Source organism: Equus przewalskii, chromosome 4, assembly GCF_037783145.1.
Source record: "Equus przewalskii isolate Varuska chromosome 4, EquPr2, whole genome shotgun sequence".
Classification (NCBI taxonomy): Eukaryota; Metazoa; Chordata; class Mammalia; order Perissodactyla; family Equidae; genus Equus; species Equus przewalskii.
This window is the reverse complement of record NC_091834.1, coordinates 19831563-19850648: the sequence shown is the minus strand read 5'-3', so window position 1 is coordinate 19850648 and position 19086 is coordinate 19831563. Positions and strand designations below refer to the sequence as shown.

Genomic DNA, 19086 nt, shown 5'->3' with positions numbered 1-19086 from the left:
TGTTAGCTAGTTATTTGATTGAAATTTCCTTAAATGCTGTTTTTAAGTCAACTTCCATTGATTCGGCATTCACTTGATTGTTGTAAACATTTAACTATTTTTCAGAGTTAGTACAAAATTGACTGTGATAGTTTTTTGTCTTATTTTCAACATTTCTGTGGTAGGACTTGGCTTGCAGTTTCCTAGTCATCTTAACTGATGTCACTGCTGTCTTTTTCATTTTTTAATATTCTGGGAAGCTTATCTAAGAAGAAAGCAAAAGTGGTCTCATATATGATGAGGTTAGCCATCTGATCTAAATAAAGATGGTATATAATGGGAGGCAGAAGCTCAGGAAAAAAAGTGTTCTCTCAGTTCCAGAGAGCATGAGAGTTGTGTGGCTTGCCTAACATGGTGGGGAGGAATATACTGTCTCAGGGGTCTTACTACCAAGAGTACTGGATTTAACTTAAGCAGAGACATGGAAGTTAGTTACTTGAGTGGTCACTATCTGTACTGATTCTGAAAACTGGATGATATCTGTTGACTCTGTGTTATGGTTTCCAACATTTTCATTTATTTTAATGAATAGCAGATTTTAATGAACTTTTTAATTTGCTTTAAACTTTTATAATGATTCAAAGTGAAAAAGATTGTACATCATCATGATCATCCGATCTCATAATCACATTATGATACATGGGCAGACCTTGATCTACCATCTTTTTAATCACTTAATGAAGAATACTTTCAAAAGATTTACCCTAGGTAGGTGATAATTTAAAGATTTGGCTATATTTTGTGACTGTTTTTTAATCTCAGTTCTGTATTTCTGATACATAAATTTAGAAATTTTATTTTTTCCAGGTCTAGATTTAGGATAGTCACATTTTTAAAGGATTGAATTTAAAAATAGGCCATAAAAAACCTTTTTTTTTTTCCAAATGTACACCGGTAATCCAAAGTCTGCTTCAGGTCAACCACTGTTCTGTCTGATTTTATAAAATAACTCTGACCTATTTTATTGTTTTGTATGTGATGTTTTATAATACCTTCTGATATCAGTTCAGATGGCAACAGTGAAGTTTCATGACATGTACTGACTTGGGAAGGATTTAAAGAAAGATGTTGAAATAACATTTCACAGTATTTTATGAATGTACTCTGCATTTTTTAATACTTTGTGGTCAATTTTATTATCTGCATAACAATACTTATCTATCAAAAGTATTTTACATAACAATAGGCTGGTAACATAGATTAAGGATCTCTCTTCAAAGAGCTCATAGTCTGGTAAAAAGAAAATATTCATGTAACAATAGTTCAGGTTCTGCAAATACTGTAGTAGAGATTCCACCTTCTCTGGGGTATGTGAAAGGGAGGATGTCCTTAAGGAGATGAACAGTTAAAGATGTCCATGAAAAATTACTGATGTTTTAAAGAAATTCTATGTAAAATTGTGACTTCAAGTCATTTACACAGACAACATAGGGTATATTTGGGAAACATTCTAGAATGGCTAATGGGTAGGATATGTATAGAGAATTTGGGAAAAGTAAAATTGTCATGATGGCTTGTGTTTATATTATAGAGAACTTAGCTAGATTGACATATTTATGTTTTTAATCATATTTTCATGGCTAGAAAGAATGACACAATCACGGTGTTTAACCTTCTTGTTTTACAGAGTAGATAGTGGAAGTCTCAAGGAGATATTAAATAATATACCCATGTTTATTAGTGATATACCCAGGGCTAGAAATCAGATTTCTTTCCATATATTTTGATATATAATGTGGAGTAACTGAGGGTTTTAGAGCTGTATGGTAATCAGATTAATGAGATAATTTAGAAAAATTAATTAAAGAGAATCCTTTACATCTTTTACTTATTCCCTCTTTGATTTTTATATCTTGGTAGTGCAATAGAGTATTCTCTCAGATGGTCTTGCAAAGTCATTAGTCATTTCTACACTACTGAATCCAATGGTCACTTTTCAGTTGTCGTCTAACATATCTTTGAAAAGTTTGGCACATCTTCTGTGATTTACTTTTTTTACTTGGCTTCAGGCACAAGGCTTGATATTTCTCCTTCTCAGTTTCCTTTGCTTATTTGTCCTCTTTTCTAAGTTTTTTTTGGTGAGGAAAATTGGTCCTGAGCTAACATCTTTTATCAATCTTCCTCTTTTTGCTTGAGGAAGATTGTCCCTGAGCTAACATCTGTGCCAGTCTTCCTTTATTTTTGTCTGTGGGATGCTGCCTCCGTATGGCTTGATGAACTGTGTGTAGATCCATGCCCAGGATCTGAACCCGTGAACCCTGGGCTGCCAAAGCAGAGTGTGTGAACTTAACCACTATACCACCAGGCTAACCCCTAAATTTTTAACATTGGACATGTACAAAACTGAATATCTTCCTCTTCCCATTCTTCTCCTCCCAAAATGTTGCTGTCCCCTCAGCCTTTCCCATCTGATTATTACTATCACTTCTGGTTTCTGAGTTCAGAAATCTTGGAGTCACCTTTAACTCTCATATTCTCAGTTCTCAAGAAATCTTGTTGGTTTTACCTTCAGAATATTATCAGAGTCCAGCTATTTCTGACCCCACTCCCCTTCTACTATTGTGGTTCTAGCCATCAATATGTTTTGAATGAATTACTAAAATAGCCACTTAATTTTTAAAATCTCTCCTTTCAATACAAAAATGTAACATAAAAAATCACATTAAATTTTAAAACAGTGACCATTTATTTTTAAAGGTATGTGAATTTTCTCGGGTTAGGCTGTGCCTAGGCTGGACTCAGTTAGGTATTTGTGTGTCACATTGTGGGTACAGCTTTGGTTGGTTGGCTATCAGTGCCCCATGAGTTTTTATTATAGCGCCATGTCTGAAGTGACAGCAGCCACCAAGGGGAAGCTCTGCTCATGATGGTAAGAGAAGCACAAAAGAACAAACTAAAAAATATTAGGAACAAGACTCCAAATTAGCTTACTTTCACTCCTCTCCATGGTCATTGGCAAGTCACGTGGCCAGTCCCAAAGTCATCAGATGATACTCTGACCACATATATGCCACAGCAAGGGTGTGGATGCATAGTGGGTGAGGAATCAGTGACAATAATTTAATCTGTCATGCTACTCTTCCATGTTATTGCTCTTCAAAAAATCTTGTCATGGCTTCCTTTTTACTCAGAATGTAAACCAAACCAAAGTTTATAGTGGCCTACACAATATGGCTGCATTTTATTTCTTCATCTCCTTTGCTTACTGTGCTCTAGCCATACTTGCCTCGTTGGTCCTTTTAGCATGTCATGAATGTTTCTACCTTGGAGATTTTATACTATCTCATCTCATGGGTAGCCTTTAAACCTCCTTCATTTTCTTGCTCAAATATCATTGGTTATCACCTAATTTAAAATTGTATCCCTATCACCATCTCACAATTCCAGTCCCCCTTTCCCTTCTCTTTTTCTTTTCTTTTTAACCCTAGTACTTATCACCTTGTCACACAATATGTTTATGAACTGATTATTGTTTCTCTCCCTGCATTAGAATATAGTTTCCAAAAGGCCAGAGTGTTTATTGATATTGATCACTTATATATCCCTGACTCCTAGACTACCCCTTGATACGTAGTAGACTTCCAATAATAATTTGTTGAATAATTAGATACATGTATGCATGTATGCCTGAATATGTTCATTATTTCAATTACTGTGGCCGCTACTCTAGTCCATCCTCCTTCCCTTTCCAGTATTATCATCATGGTTTATCAGTTTGCAGAGATTAAGAATTGAGTTAGTCAAATGACACGCACTGTATTATATGGCTAGAGTTATATAGAATATTGAGTGAACACACACACACATTTCTACATATACATACATGTATATGCTATAAAAGTTAAGATAATTCTGTTGTTAAAAACTTTGTGAAATCAATACCGAACATTAACTATCAAGAAAGTTGACTAGTTCTTAAGTTCACTATAATAGTGAGGTTTTCCTTATTTATATAAAACAAATCTTTAACTTACATTTTTAGCTGAAAATAGTGATTTAACCTTAGGAAATTTGCTTAATTTTTCAGTGGAAGTGAAATATTAGACAAACTATCTCTTTTATATTTGAATGGCTGATATAAATATTGTGATATAATACTTTAGACTCATGATAAAATATATGTTCTCAGTTTCATCTATAGAACCTGAAAAAGGACCCAAGCCATGTGCAGACCATAATTGTGAATCTTCCAGAAGACTAGCTAAGGTATGTTTTGTGAGGCTGGGGGAAAAAAAAGAACATGCCCAGTGTGTAAGTAAGAATCCTAGCTATTTATAAAACACATTGACCTCCACCCCACACACATTTAGGGAATTCAATAATAAAAGTAAACTTCATAAAATATTAAATGATAATAATTTAATGGAGTTAATATTTTTATGAAATGATTTTAAATTTTGTCACTGATTATATTCAGAAGGATGATTTTCCCATTTATTTGGCCTTATTTGCTATTGCAAATTGATGTATAATTATTAATCAGGTAGAATTCTTTCCATGTTACTGTTATGTATCCTAAATAATAAATTTGATGTATACTATTTGTTAACTATTTTCATATTGCTCCATACCCAGCATCCTGTATCTACGCTTAGGATGAACATTATACTGTAGCTCCCAGCGGCAAATTAATTTAGTTTTCTCTTTTACATTATGCTTAACACATTGTACATGCTCAGTAACTTTATGGCAATATTTTCCTATCTCTAATTACTCTTCAATGACCATAAACACTGAAAAATAATATTTTTAAATATTTGAAATATAAAACTATGTACATTATGATTTTAAAAATTTCTGTTAAATCTATAGTATTGCATATTCAGATCAACATCCTTTACTTTTGCCCAGTGAAATTGACAGGGGAATGATTTCTTAATTTGTACCCAGTAAACCTCCTGAAATAAGCTTAAATTGTCTGTCTATATATTTCCGATTATTGTTATTTAAAAAATTTTCTTAGTATTTACCTCACATGGATAGATTTTTTCTTTACTTTTGAAATAGGACTTAAGTTTGGGGGCACCAAGAACAGAGAGCAATCAATCTTATTTTTCTAATCCTATTTCTTAATCCATGAGTACTGTGCCAATCATTCTTTAGTTAGTAGCTGATACGTCTTTTAGCTTTCTACCAATCTTTAAAGTTTTAAATAGCCATAGACCCTGAGCTGGTATGATTCCTGTGGTGATGGAGTGGGAAGGTGTGTTCAAGCATAGGCATTAGGAGTAGGGGAATTTTATTATTTTCCTTCAAGGTGGTGTCATGGTATTATCCATTTGCAGTTTTCTTATGTCATTTTTAATGCTAAGAGTCAACTTTATCTCTACCTTTTAAAATATAAACACAGAAATAACAAATCACTCAGCAAACCATGAAGTTTTCAGTAGAAAAGGTCTGCAATTTCATTAACTCCATTTGTTCCTTTAGACTATTACTTGGTTATATTAGGTTACTCCACAAACATTCTGCCCTGTGACTTTTCCTGTATTTTGAAAACTTTTTTCTGCTATACATACGTCTTCCTTCTTTCCTTTCTTTTTTTCTTTCTCCCCTCTCCTGTCCCTTCCCATTCTCTTTCTCTATCTTTCCTTTCTTGGCATAAAATAGTCTCTTTTTGGCCTGGTCTGGCAAAATAAAGATTGGTACTTTTCTGGCTTGATGATATTATAGTAACAATATAATACCTAGCATAATAATAAAAAGAATTCATAATTTCCAGGCAAGAGTATTTTCACAGAAGCATTCTGGGGACTTTTCTCATTTATAAATCTGAAATATTTAATCCATCTGCCGTATTCTTGGTTTCGTTCAATTTTCAACTTTACGGCCTTTTCATCTTGTATTAGTTTCTTATTTATTGCTGAATATAGTTCTTTGATTTTAGCAAGATTTAAGTAACTTGAAATTTTCCCCAAACTAAGGTAAGTCCAAATTTATTGTGGCCTATTTGCTGCAGTGAAGACATTTACAGCTCTTTGAAGATTTGATCCAAATATGTTATATTTCTTCTTTGATGCACTGTTTTCTTTCCACTGTTCTCTTTCATTGATTTATTTGTCAGTCTTTGTGCCAGTGCCACACGGTTTTCATTACCATACCTTTATACCAAGTGTAATCTTAAGTAGTATTAGTAATTTATCTTGGTTCTTTTTCAAGATTGTTTTAGATATTCTAGTCCTTTCCATTTCCAAAAAGTTTTAGAATCAGCATTTCAGTTTTCCAAAAAAACAACCCTGGCTTCTGATTGGAGTTGTCATGTATCTATAGATCAATTGATGAGAAGTGGTATTTTAGTAATATTAAGACTTCCAATCCATGAAAATGATATAACTCTCCATTTATTTAGGTTTAAAAAATTTATTTTTTGCATTATTTAGTTTAAAATTCTTTCATATTTTCTGCTAAATTTATTCCTAAGTGTTTCATGGAGGTTTTGGTGCCATGATAGAATATTTAAAAAATTCGTTTGTTAATTGTTTCAATTTTGAGTAAATGTTTGCATATTGTGTATTTGCATATTGCATCCTACCACCTTGGTAAATTCATTTATTAGTTATGGTAGTTGATTTTTAGATTACTTGGGATTTTCTGTGTAAACCATCATGCCATCTGCAAATAGACACAGTAATATTTTTTACTTTCTGATTTTTATGCCTTTTATTTCTTTATCTGATATTGTTGGAATGGATAGAATCTACAGAGTAATGTTGAATCAAAGTGGTAAGAGTGGGCCGTCTATTCTTGTTCCTGATCTTAGGGAGAAATCATTTTGTCTTTCATCATTAGCTCTCAGTTTTCATAGTAGCCTTTAAATTATGAAAATATACCTGTTTCAGGGCAAGACTGGGAGATGGGTGTTTCTGTCTGCTCCCTCTGCACTGAGCCCTATGGATGTGTCAGTTAAATATTTTTTTGTTTGCTACAATCCCATTGAACTCCTGAACATGGCCACCAGTGCTCCACAATCAAGGGGCATCTCCTAGGTGGCAGCAAAACCTGGGGTGCCATACACATGCACAAGCTTTTTTTCAGGAGGTGCCTGTGACCTAGGGTGAGGCAGAAGCTCAGCACAAAAATGGCACCTGCCAGTCTCTCTGGTCTCTGGAAAGTATTGCAGTTGGCTCCTTGTTGTGTGTTTAAATAGGAAGCATGCCATGTCACAGCTATTAAGGTAAGCAAATAGGCCACTTAGAATTGTATTTTAAATTAGCTATTCTCATGGTAGCTATATACATTTTTGTGTTATTTTTTTCAGTGTATGTTCTAAGAATTATGATATACATCTCTAATATTTCACAGTGCAGTTAAAATTAATATTTTACCCCTTCCCATGAAATATAGAAATGTTGCAATTTTATAGCTTCATTTAAATCCCTCCTTGTCCTTTATTCACTGTCATATGTGTTGTATCTGCATATATTATAAACTATAAAATACAATGTTAAGGCATTTTCTTTAAACAGTCATACATATTTTAAAGACATTTAAAGCACAAGTAGTCTTTTATGCTTATTTATATTACCTTGTTTTGTGGTCTTTATTACTTCCGAAGGTCAGAGTTTCTATCTGATATCATTTCCCTTCAGCCTGAAAAATCTCCTGAGCATTTCTTGTAGATATGATCTACTGACAAAGGATTCTTTCCATTTTTTTTAACCTAGAAATCATATTTATTCTCCTTTATTTATGAAGGATATTTCATTGGTTAGAGAATTCTGGTCCAATAGGTTTTTTCCCCCACATTTTAAATAGTTTTTCCACTTTCTTCTTGCCTCTGCTGCTTCTGATAAGAAGTTCATTATTCCCAAACTGTTGTTTTTCTGTATTTAATGTTTTTTTTTTTCTGTCTGTCTGCTTTCAAATTTTTTTCTTTATCTTTAGTTTTCAGCAATTTGATAATGATGTGCTTGTTTGGTCTTATTTGTATGTATCCTGTTTGAGATTAACTTGTGGTTATTGAGCCTATAATTTCAAGTTTTTCATCAATTTGTCGAAAATTGCAGCCGTAATTTCTTCTATTTTTTTTCTCTCCTACACTTTCTATTTTCTGTCATCTCCTTCTTTTCAAACATATATGTAGCTTGAACTTCTCACTGCATGATGGCTTATTTCTGAGACAGAGTGTCACGTTCTTTGTAAGAGGCTTGGGAGAGTGAGCATTCCAAGAAGCCATGGCATAAACTTTAAGGCTTTTTCTGATCTAGCTTTGGTGGTCATTCAGCATCACATCTACTGCAGTCTGTTAGTCAAAGCAGCCACAGAACTGCCTGATTCAAAGAGAGGGCTTTAAACTCTATTACTCCATGAGATGTGTACCATAGAATTTGTGGCCATGTTTTAAAATTACTGCAACAATATTTATAAGGGGACACTCATACATCAGTCATTTTCACATCTCTTTTTATGTGGAACTTTTGGAGAGAATTTTAGGTTAACATACAGCTGTAAGAATCGTACAGAGAGATCCCTTGTGCACTTTGCCCACTCTCCCGCTATGGTAACGTCTTTCAAATATATTGATATAGAACAATATCACAAGTAGGGATAATGACATTGATACAACTAACTGCTCTCATTTAGTTCGCCCAGTTTGCTCGTATTCATTTGTGTGTGTTAAGTTCTATACTGTTTTATCATTGGGGTAGAGTCATATATCGATCACCATGGTCCAGATACAGATAGTTCTAATATCACAAGACTCCCTGTGTTCCCCTTTTCTAACTACAGCCACCTCCTTCCTGATCCTCTCCCGTTTCCTCTCGCCTCAAGCTTGACATTCACTATTCTGTCCTCTGTTTCAAAGGGTTCATCATTACAAAAATGTTATGTGAAAAAGAGTCAGAATATAGCCTTTTGGGGTTGGCTTTTGTCGCTCAGCATAATTTCCTAGAGATTCATCCAGGGGGGTCCATGTGTCAATAGTTTGTTTCTTTACATTATTAAGTAGTGTTCTATGGGGCATATACCACAGTTTGTTTAACGTTTAATCTGTTGAGGGACATCGAGACTGATCTCAATTTTTGTGTATTAACAATTAAAGCTTCTGTAAACTTTCCTGTGCCAGTGTTTATGTGAAAATAACTTACCATTTGGAGGATTAATTCTGGATTGTATTATAGTGAATTTTACATTCCCATCAGCAGTGTGTGAGAGAATCCAGTTTCTGCAAATCTTTCTCAGCATTTGGCATTGTGACTATTGCTTATTTTAGCCATTATGGTAGTTGTATAGTCATATCCTACTATGGTTTTAATTTGCATTTCTCTAATTTGTAATGATGTTGATTATTTTTCTTATGCTTATTTGCCACCTGTATATCCTCTTTGATGAAATGTCTGTTGCTCATTTTCTAATTGAATTGTTTTTAACTGTTGATTTAGAGAGTTTTTCATATATTCTAGATCTAGTCCTATTTCCAGTGTGTTATTTGTAAATATTTTCTCTTAGAATTTAGCTTATCTTTTCTTCCTCTTCACATGGGTCTTCAAGGAGAAAAAGGTTTTAATTTTTATGAGGTCAAGTGTGTCAGTTTTCCCTTTTATGAATTGTGCTTTTGGTATCAAATCTAAGAATTCTTTGGATAATCTTACATCCTGAAGATTTCCTTCTAATTTTTAAAAAAATTTTATTGAAGTCTGTGATCATTTTGAATTAGTTTTTGCTTTATGTAAGAAATTTAGACTCAAAAACAAAAAAATCAAACAACCCAATCAAAAAATGGGCTGGAGACATGAACAGACATTTCTCCAAAGAAGATATTCGGATGGCCAATAGGCACATGAAAAGATGCTCATCATCGCTGATCATCAGGGAAATGCAAATCAAAACTACACTAAGATAGCACCTTACACCCATAAGAATGACAAAAATATCTAAATCTAATAGTAACAAATGTTGGAGAGGTTGTGGAGAAAAAGGAACCCTCATACACTGCTGGTGGGAATGCAAACTGGTGCAGCCACTATGGAAAACAGTATGGAGATTCCTCAAAAAATTAAAAAGAGAACTACCATACGATCCAGCCATTCCACTACTGGGTATCTATCCAAAGAGCTTGAAGTCAGCAATTCCAAAAGTCCTGTGCACCCCAATGTTCATTGCAGCGTTATTTACAATAGCCAAGACATGGAAGCAACCTAAGTGCCCATCAACAGATGAATGGATAAAGAAGTTGTGGTATATATATATACACAAAGGAATACTACTCAGCTGCAAAACAGAACAAAATCATTCTATTTGCAATAACATAGATGGACCTTGAGGGAATTATGTTAAGTTAAATAAGCCAGTTAGAGAAGGATAATCTCTGTATGACTCAACTCATATGAGGAACTTAAAAATGTGGACAAAGAGAACAGATTAGTGGCTACCAGGGGAAAGGTGGGGTGAGGGGTGGGCACAAAGGGTGAAGTGGTGCACCTACAACACGAATGACAAACATTAATGTACAACTGAAATTTCACAAGATTGTAACCTATCATTAACTCAATAAAAAAAGGAAAGAAATTTAGGGCAAAGTTATTTTTGTTGTTCTTATTGTTTTACCTATGGATGTCCACTTTCTCCAGCACCATTTGTTTAAAATGCTGGCCTTCTTCCATTTAATAGTTTGTTACCCTTTTTTAAACTACAATTGAACATATTTGTGTGGTTCTGTATCTGAGTTCTTTATTTATTTTCACTTCTTTGTGTTTTTACCTCTCCCACTACCTCACTGTCTTTAACTACTGTAGCATTCATAATGGGCAGACTTATTCATCCCACTGTATTTGTTCCCTGTCAAGATTGTTTTAGCTATTTTAGGATCTGTGCATCTCTTTTTAGAATAAGCTTGTGTATGTCTAAAAAAATCTCTCTGGGATTTTAGTAGGAATTGCTTTAATCAATCTTGTATGTAAATTTGGGGAGAACTTACATTTTACTATATTCCTTCTTCCAATCCATGAACTGATGTGTCTCTGCGTCTTCTTAGGTCTTCTCTGATTTTTTTATCAGCATTTTATAATTTTCAGCATACATAACTTGTACATGTTTTAGTAGGTTTATACCTAAATATTTCCTTTTCTACAGAGCGACTTGAAAGAATATTTTGTTTTAGTTTTAGTTTCCGTATGTTCATTGCTAGTGTATAGAAATGCAATTCATTTTTAAGTGTTGTTCTTGTTTCTTGTGCACTTGCTGAATTCAGTTATTAGATCTAGGAGATTGTTGTTTTGGGGGATTTTTTGTACATTCCTTGGGATTTTCTATGTTGACAATCATGTCATCTGCAAATTAAAAGTTTTATTTTTTCTTATCTAATCTGTATGTTTTCCTCCTTACTTAAAGGAGTGGCTAGGATATCCAGTGCTGTATTTAATCTGAGTGGTGAGAGTAGACATCATTTCTTTTCTTGAGATTGTGGAGAAAGCATGTATCCTTTCAACATAAAGTATTATATTTGCTCTTGGTTTTTTGTAGATGCTTTTCTGTAAATCATTTTGAGACAATTCCCCTGTAATATTAACTTGGTGAGATTTTATCAAGAATAGGTACTTGGATGTTGTCCAAAGCCTTTCTGAATCAACTGTTAAGGTCATATAACTTTACTTCTCTAGCTTGTGGATATGGGTGGATAATGCTGATTGATTGTAAAATGTGGAACCAACCTTGCCTATCTGGGATAAATCTCACTTAGTCGTGGTGTATATCTCTTTTTATACATGATTGGCTTTGGTTAATATGTTGAGAGTTATTAGTCTATATGTTTTTCTTTAATACAGAGTTTGTCTGGTTCGGGTATTTAGGTAATACCAGCTTCATAAAATAAAGTGGAAGTGTTACCTCCTCTTGTTTTCTGGAAGAGATTGTTTGAATTTAGTGTTAATTCTTGAAATTGATGGAATTCTCTTGTGAAACCTAGAGGTTTCTGTTTTGGAAGCTTTTTCTTACATATTTAATTCCTTTAATGTTACAGAACTGTTTAGATGATTGTTTTTATTTTAGTTGAGTTTTTGTAATTTGTGGACTTTGAAGAATTAGTCCATTTCTTCTATTTTGTCAAATGTATGAGCATAAAGTTGCATGGAATTTTCTCTTATTATCTTTAAATGCCTGCAGGAACTGGAGTGATAGTCTCTATTTCATTCCTCATATTTGTGTTTGTGTCTTCATTCTTATTTTTGTTAGTCTTGCTACAACTTTATAGATTTTATTGATCTTTATGAAGAACTAGATTTTCTTTTCATTGATTTTCCTTATTATTTTCCTTTTTACAATTTAATGAAGCTTTGCTCCCATCTTATTATTTCATTTTTTTCTGCTTGCCTTTTTTGTCTTCTTCTTGTTCTTTTCTTTATAATTTCTTGAGGCAGGAAGTTTGGTTATTGTTTTGCATTCCTTTTTTCTTTCTCTATAAGGATTTGTGCTATGAATTTCTGTCTCAGTGTTTCTTCAGCTCCATCCTACATATTTTGATATGCTGTATTGATTTTAATTCTTTTAAATTTGTTGAGCTTTGTGTGATGGTTCAGCACATGGTCTACCATGGTAAATGTTCTATGAGTACTTGAAAAATGTGTACTCTGTTTGTTAGGTTGCATGTTTTGTATTTTGCTTATTATATCATGTTGGTTGATAGCATTGATTAGATCTTCTACAGTCTTGCTGATTGTCTATGGTGGTAGTAGTTGCACCAGTGGCTGAAGGGAAGTAAAATCCTACAGTTATGGAATTGTCTGTTTTGCTTTCTCCTGTTTCAGTTTTTGCTTTATGATTCTATGCATTTGGGGTGTACACATTTGGGATCATATGTCTTCCTTACTGTTCCTAGTGATTTTCTTTTCTCTGAAGTATACTTTATCAGATATTAATATAACTTCTTTTTTAAAAATTATTTTTTCCATAGTATATCTTTATGCTTTTACTTTCAAACTACCTGTATCATTGAATTTGAAATGAGTTTCTTGTAAGCAGCATATAGTTGAGTTGTTTTTTTTAAAATCCTTTGTCTTTTGTTGGTGGATTGTAATCATTCACTTTGAAATATTATGGACATATTAGCATTCAAGTCTACTATTTTATTATTTGTTTCCTGCTTTTTTTCTGTTTCTCTTTTGATGCCTTCCTGTGGGTTAGTTGGAACATATTTTAGGATTCATAATGATTAACATATAGTATTTTGAGTGTATCTCTTTGTGTCATTATTCTTAGTCATTTATTCTGCATGTTAACATATGCATATGTAACTTAAACCATCTACTCCTGTCAACATTTTGCCACTTTTAGTGGTTGTGGAAACCTTACTTCAATTTAGGACCCTTTTAATTCACCACTTTAAATGCTCATTGTCTTGACTATCATATGGTGTTATAATTTCTGTCTCAGTCATCAGAGATGATTTTTGAAACTCATGAGGGAAAGGATAATCTATTTTATATACCCATATTTCTCTATAGATTGTTCTTTCTTCTTTCCTGATGCTCTAGACTCCTTATTTTATCATTCCTTTTGAGTTTGAAGAACTTCCTTCAGCTAATTATTAAAGGTAGGACCCCAGCAACACATTCTTTTAGTTTTCCTTCTTCTGAGAATATTTCTTTGAATTTCATTCATTTTAATTTCATTGAATAGGAATTTGTGCTTGTCAGTTCTTGTCTTTCAATACCTGAAAAATGTTGTTCCACTTCCTTTTGGCCTTCCTTGTTTCAGTTTAGAAATCTGCTTTTATTTATATTGGTATTTCTTTATAGGTAATAGTCATTTGTCTATGGCTGCTTTCAAGATTTTTGCTTTCAGTTTTTGTAAATTTAGTTAAGATCTGTCTTTGCATGGGTGTCTTTGATTTATCCTATTTGAAATCTACTCAGCTTCTTGGATCTGTAGGTTTGTATCTTTCACAAATTTAAGAAATTTGTAATTTTCCACTATTATTTCTTCAAACACTCTTTAAGCCTACTTTCTGTTTACTCTTCTTCTGGGACTCTGATGCTAGCAATGTTGGATACTGTCTCTGAGGCTCTGTTCACTTTTTTCCAGTCTGTTTTCTCTTTGTTTTTTGATTGTTCATAATTTTACGATTCTGTCCTTTAGTTCACTGTCTGTCCTCCCTCTTCTCACTCTACTATTGAGTCCTTCCAGTGAGTTTTTAATTTCTTTTACTGTATTTTTAATTGTATTCTATAGTTTCCATTTGGTTCTTTTTTAAAACTTCTGTTTCTTAGCTGAGATTTTCTATTTTTTTATTGGTTTCAAGAGAATCTGTAACTGATTAAGGATTTTTATGACTGCTTTACATCTTTGTCAGACAATTTGAATATCTGATTCATATTGGTATTGTCATTTGAGTGGTTTTTTTTATTCAGGTTGTGATTTTCATGGTTCTTCATATGATGAGAAATTTTATATTGTATCTTGAAACATTGTATCTATTATGTTAGGAGACTCTGGGTCCTATTTAATTCTTTTGTTTCTTCAGACAGTCATTTTCTTTATGGTTAGCTCATGGGTCTTGGCCAACATTTGTGGGTTGTGGTTCTAGTAAAATTTTAACATTCGTAGCCTTTGTGGTGTTATTTCTGTCTGCTTGAGTTTTCTGTTGTTGCTGGGGCTCCCACTAGTCTATATAAGTGCTTCTTGAGGGGGAGAATTGGTCCCCTTGGCAGAGCCACTGTCTATCTCTCAGTGTGGGATACATATTGTCCCTCTGCACATGCCCCCTAGCTTTCCCCATGGTCCTGACTGGTCAAGCATAATCTTGGACCTCTGGTGTTTAAGAGGCTTCCTAGATAGGAGTGCTTGCTGCAGTTGCATCCATTTCTAGTTCCACTCACCATTCAGGAGCAGAGGAGAGTCCTAGGTCTGTGGGAACAAAGAAACTTCACATGCTTGTCTGCTTGTTAATGCCTCACTTTTGCTGGTTCTGCATACCTACCCCTATGTCTCTGTGAAGGGGAATTTAAGACCCACAGTGATAGATATTTCCCAAACTGCACCAATTCCTCTGACTAGTTCTCTTTCTCATTATGCCTGGCCTTCCTGGTGTCTGAGTAGGAGAGGAGAGTGTTGGGTTTCTGGGGATAAAGAAGCTTCCGAGACCAGGCCACTTGCTGTGATGGGTTTCTTTTTGTGTTCTGCCTGCCCATCCTTTTGTCTTTGGGTGAGTGAGGAAAGTCTAAAGTTCATGGAGACAGAGAGGCTTCCCTGACTCTGTTGCCTGCTATAGCTGGGTCTCTCTGTCCTGCCCAATGTCAGTATCTCTTTGTGGAAGAGAGAAATCTCTGACCAACTGGGGAAGGAGAGTGCTCGCTTGCCCCCTACTTATTTTTTAATAGGGCTCCTAATTGAGCCCCTTGCCTTATGGGTATACCTGATGCTGTCAGAGGGGGTCCCCTTCAATCCCAGGGAAGAATGAGCCTACACATGCTGCCTTCTGTTGCCCTGTGAGGGTTGGAAAACTCTGGATCAGCATTGCCTCCTTTTATTGTTTTGAAAGATTCAAGGGGCCTTGGTGTTGCTTTGTACCTCCATCCTGAGTTCTCTTTTGGTTATCTCTTGCTGCATTTAGTGTTTTGTTTATATCTGAGCTTGGAGAGGGGAAACAGGAAAATACAGGTCTATGTCATCTTGTTATAACTAGATGTCAGTATTCTTTTTGGAAATTTAGAAAGTGCATATGGTGGACCACTTTGCTTGTTTAGTGATATTGTAATTAGTTTTCTCTATCTTTTACCTTTATTTTATGAATTCTAGAAATAATTTATAAATATATAGATTTAGATTATTCTCCCTCTCAGCAGTATCCAAATACAGTGGGAGCTACCTGAAAACAAAAAATTGAATTCTTTGGTAACATCAGGTGATATAAGAATTTATGGCAGTTTTTATCTTCATTAGAATCCCATATAACTTTTATAAAGAAATAATATAAATATATTAGAATAGGCTAGGTTCAGCTGAAGTGACAAACCCATTCTGAGTGTCTTAACACAACAAAACTTATTTCTCACTCATACTACAAGTCTAGTGTTCTTCAGTGGTGGGTTCTGCCCTCCATGCAGGCTGATGGAAGTCCTGCCTTCTCAATTAGAAACTTCAGGATTTGCTATAGCGTGTTAGGGCTGGAGTATCGCACTTAGAGTTTTAAATGCTTCGGACTAGAAATGTCATATGCCGTTTCTGCTCACAAGCCCATTGGACAGAAGTGGATACATGCCTAAATAAAATGAGGTCATAAAATCTTAGGATCCATATAGTTGTTTTTTAGCATAAATTATTTTTGTCACAATAGACACCGATTTTGGAGGTTGTGTCTGAAATTCTCCCCTAGTTCTACAGTTTTGAGTGCCATAATATATACCAAACTGAATTTTACAAATGCGTATATTTCTCTCGTACTGGTTTTTTATATTAAAAAGGGCCTATTGATATTAAACTTTTTCCTGCAGGAGATTTCTACATGTATAAATAGATGTGTCTTCATTATTATGTAACTCCAGGAAGTTTATCTTCAAATACCTAAGTTAATTTTATGAGAGAAACAGTGAAATTATTGCAAATAATGATCAAATTAATATTAAGAACTTTGGAGACATATATCAAATATTCTGTCATTAAAATGAATGAAGAAATATATTTGGAATTTTTAAAAATTGTAGTAAAATACTCGTAAGGTAACATTTAGCAAGTGAACCATTTTAAGTTTAAGTTCAGTAGTGTTATGTATAGTCATACTGTTTTGCAATATCCAAACCTTTTCATCTTGCACCACTGAAACTCTATACCCATTAAACAACTCCTCATTTCCCCCTCCCCCAGCCCATAGCAACCACCTTTCTGCCTTCTGTTTCTTTGAGTTTGATCATTCTGCACAACTCATATAAGTGTAATCGTATAGTGTTTGTCTTTTTGTAACTGGCATATTTCACTTAGCATAATGTCCTCAAGTTTCCTCCATATTGTGGCATGTCTCAGAATTTTCTTCTTTTTAAGGCTGAATAACGCTCCGTTATATCTATATACCAAATATTTTTTATCCATTTGTCCATCAATAGACACACGGATTGCTTCCACCTTTGGCTATTGAGAAGAATGTTTCTATAGACATGAATGTGCAAATATCTCTTAAAGATCCTGCTTTCAGTTTTTTTGGATATATACTCTGAAGTGGAATTACTGGATCATATGGTAATTCTATTTTTTGAAGGAAATGCCATATTGTTTTTCATAGTGGCTGCACCTACGCTCCACTTTACATTCCTACCATTAGAGCACAAGGATCAAGGATTCCGATTTTTCCACGTCCTTGTCAACACTTACTTGTTTTTTTTTTTTCTTTTTTGTAGTAGCCATCCTAACAGGTGTGAAGTGACATCTTATGGTTTTGATTTGATGAGTTTTCAGGAAAACTAATGGCTAGTGATGTGGAACATGTTTTCATATGCTTGTTGGCCATTTGTGTATCTTATTTGGAGAATATCTACTAAGTGCTTTCTCATTTTTAAAATTATTTTATTGATTTTTTGTTGTTGAGTTGTAGGTGTTCTTCATGTATTCTGGATATTTACCCCTTTTCAAATATATGATTTGACAGTATTTTGCCCCATTCTGTAGGTTGATTTTTCACTTCAATAATTGTGTCATTTGATACACAGAAGTTTCTAATCTTGATCTAGTCCAGTTTATCAGTTTTTACTTTTAGTACCTGTGTTTTTGATGTCCTATCTGAGAAATCATTGCCAAATCCAATGCCATAAAGCTTTTTCCCTATGTTTTCTGCTAAAAATTTTATAGTTGTAGGTCTTATGGTTAGATATTTCATATATTTTGAGTTAGTTGTTATGGAGGATTTAAGGTAATCGTTCAGCTTCATTCTTTTGCATATGGATATCCAGTTTTCCCAGTAACATTTGTTGAAGAGACTGTCCTTCCCCATCAAATGTTCTGGCCACACCTGTTGTTTTCTTAATTTCATTTTCTGATTGTTCATTGTTGGTATGTTAAAAAGCAACTGATTTTTGTGTTTTTATTTTGTGTACTGCTACTTTACTGAATTAATTTGTTAGTGCCAAATTTTTTCATGTTTGGAATCTTAAGGATTTTCTACATAAAAGATCATGATATCTGTGAACAGAGATTGTTTTACTCTTTACTTTCCAATTCAGATGCCTTCTATTTCTTTTTCTTGCCTAATTGCTTTTGCAAGTGCTCAGTCCTATGTTGAACAGAAATGGCAAAAGTGGATATTTGTGTCTTGCTCCTGATCTTAGGGGAAAAGCTCTCAGCTTTTCCCTGAGTATGAGTATTTATTGAGTATGATGTTAGTTGTGGGCTTTTCATGTATGGACTTAATTTTTTCGAGGTATTTTCCATCTGTTCCTAGTTTGTTGAAAGATTTACTATAAAAGAGTGTTGAATTTTGACAAATGCTTTTTCTGTATCAATAGAGATGAACATTTGTGGGTTTTTTCCTTCATTCTACTAATAAGATGATATAGTACATTGAGTGATTTTTATATATTGCATTCTAGCACTAAATTCCATGTATAATTCTTTTAATATGCTGTTGAATTTTATTTGGTAGTATTTTGCTGAGGATTTTGTACATCAGTATTTCTCAGGGATATTGATCTGTAGTTTTTTTTCTTGTAGTCTCTGTCTGACTTTGGTATCAGGGTAATGTTAGCCTCATAGGATGAGTTTAGAAGTGTTCCCTCAACTGCAATTTTTTGGCAAAGTTTGAAGTGAATCGGTGTTACTTCCTCTTGAAATGTTTGGTAGAATTCACCATTGAAGCCATTTCGTTCTGATTTTTCAATGTTGGGAGGTTTTTGATTATTAATTCAATAACTTTCCTAGGTATAAGTCTGTTCAGATTTTCTATTTATTCATGATTCAGTCTTGGTAGATTGTGTGTTTCTAGGAATGTGTCCATTTAAGTTATCCATTTTGTGCTTTATAATTGTTTATATTATTCTTATAACCTTTTTAAAATTTCTGTAATACTGGTTATAATATCCTCTCTTTATTTTTTTTTTAAGTGAGGAAAATTGGCCCTGAGCTAACATC

At 33.8% G+C, this 19086-nt stretch overlaps 1 protein-coding gene across 2 annotated transcripts in view; it reads left to right on the top strand.

Annotated features, from left to right (window-relative positions):
- ZPBP (zona pellucida binding protein) overlaps positions 1-19086 on the top strand; it is a 134637-nt gene that overhangs the window by 54961 nt on the left and 60590 nt on the right. For both annotated transcript variants that reach the window (XM_070615574.1, XM_070615573.1), the window contains exon 6: positions 4169-4245. In XM_070615574.1, the coding sequence (XP_070471675.1) occupies positions 4169-4245 (77 nt within the window). The remainder of the gene's footprint in view (positions 1-4168; positions 4246-19086) is intronic.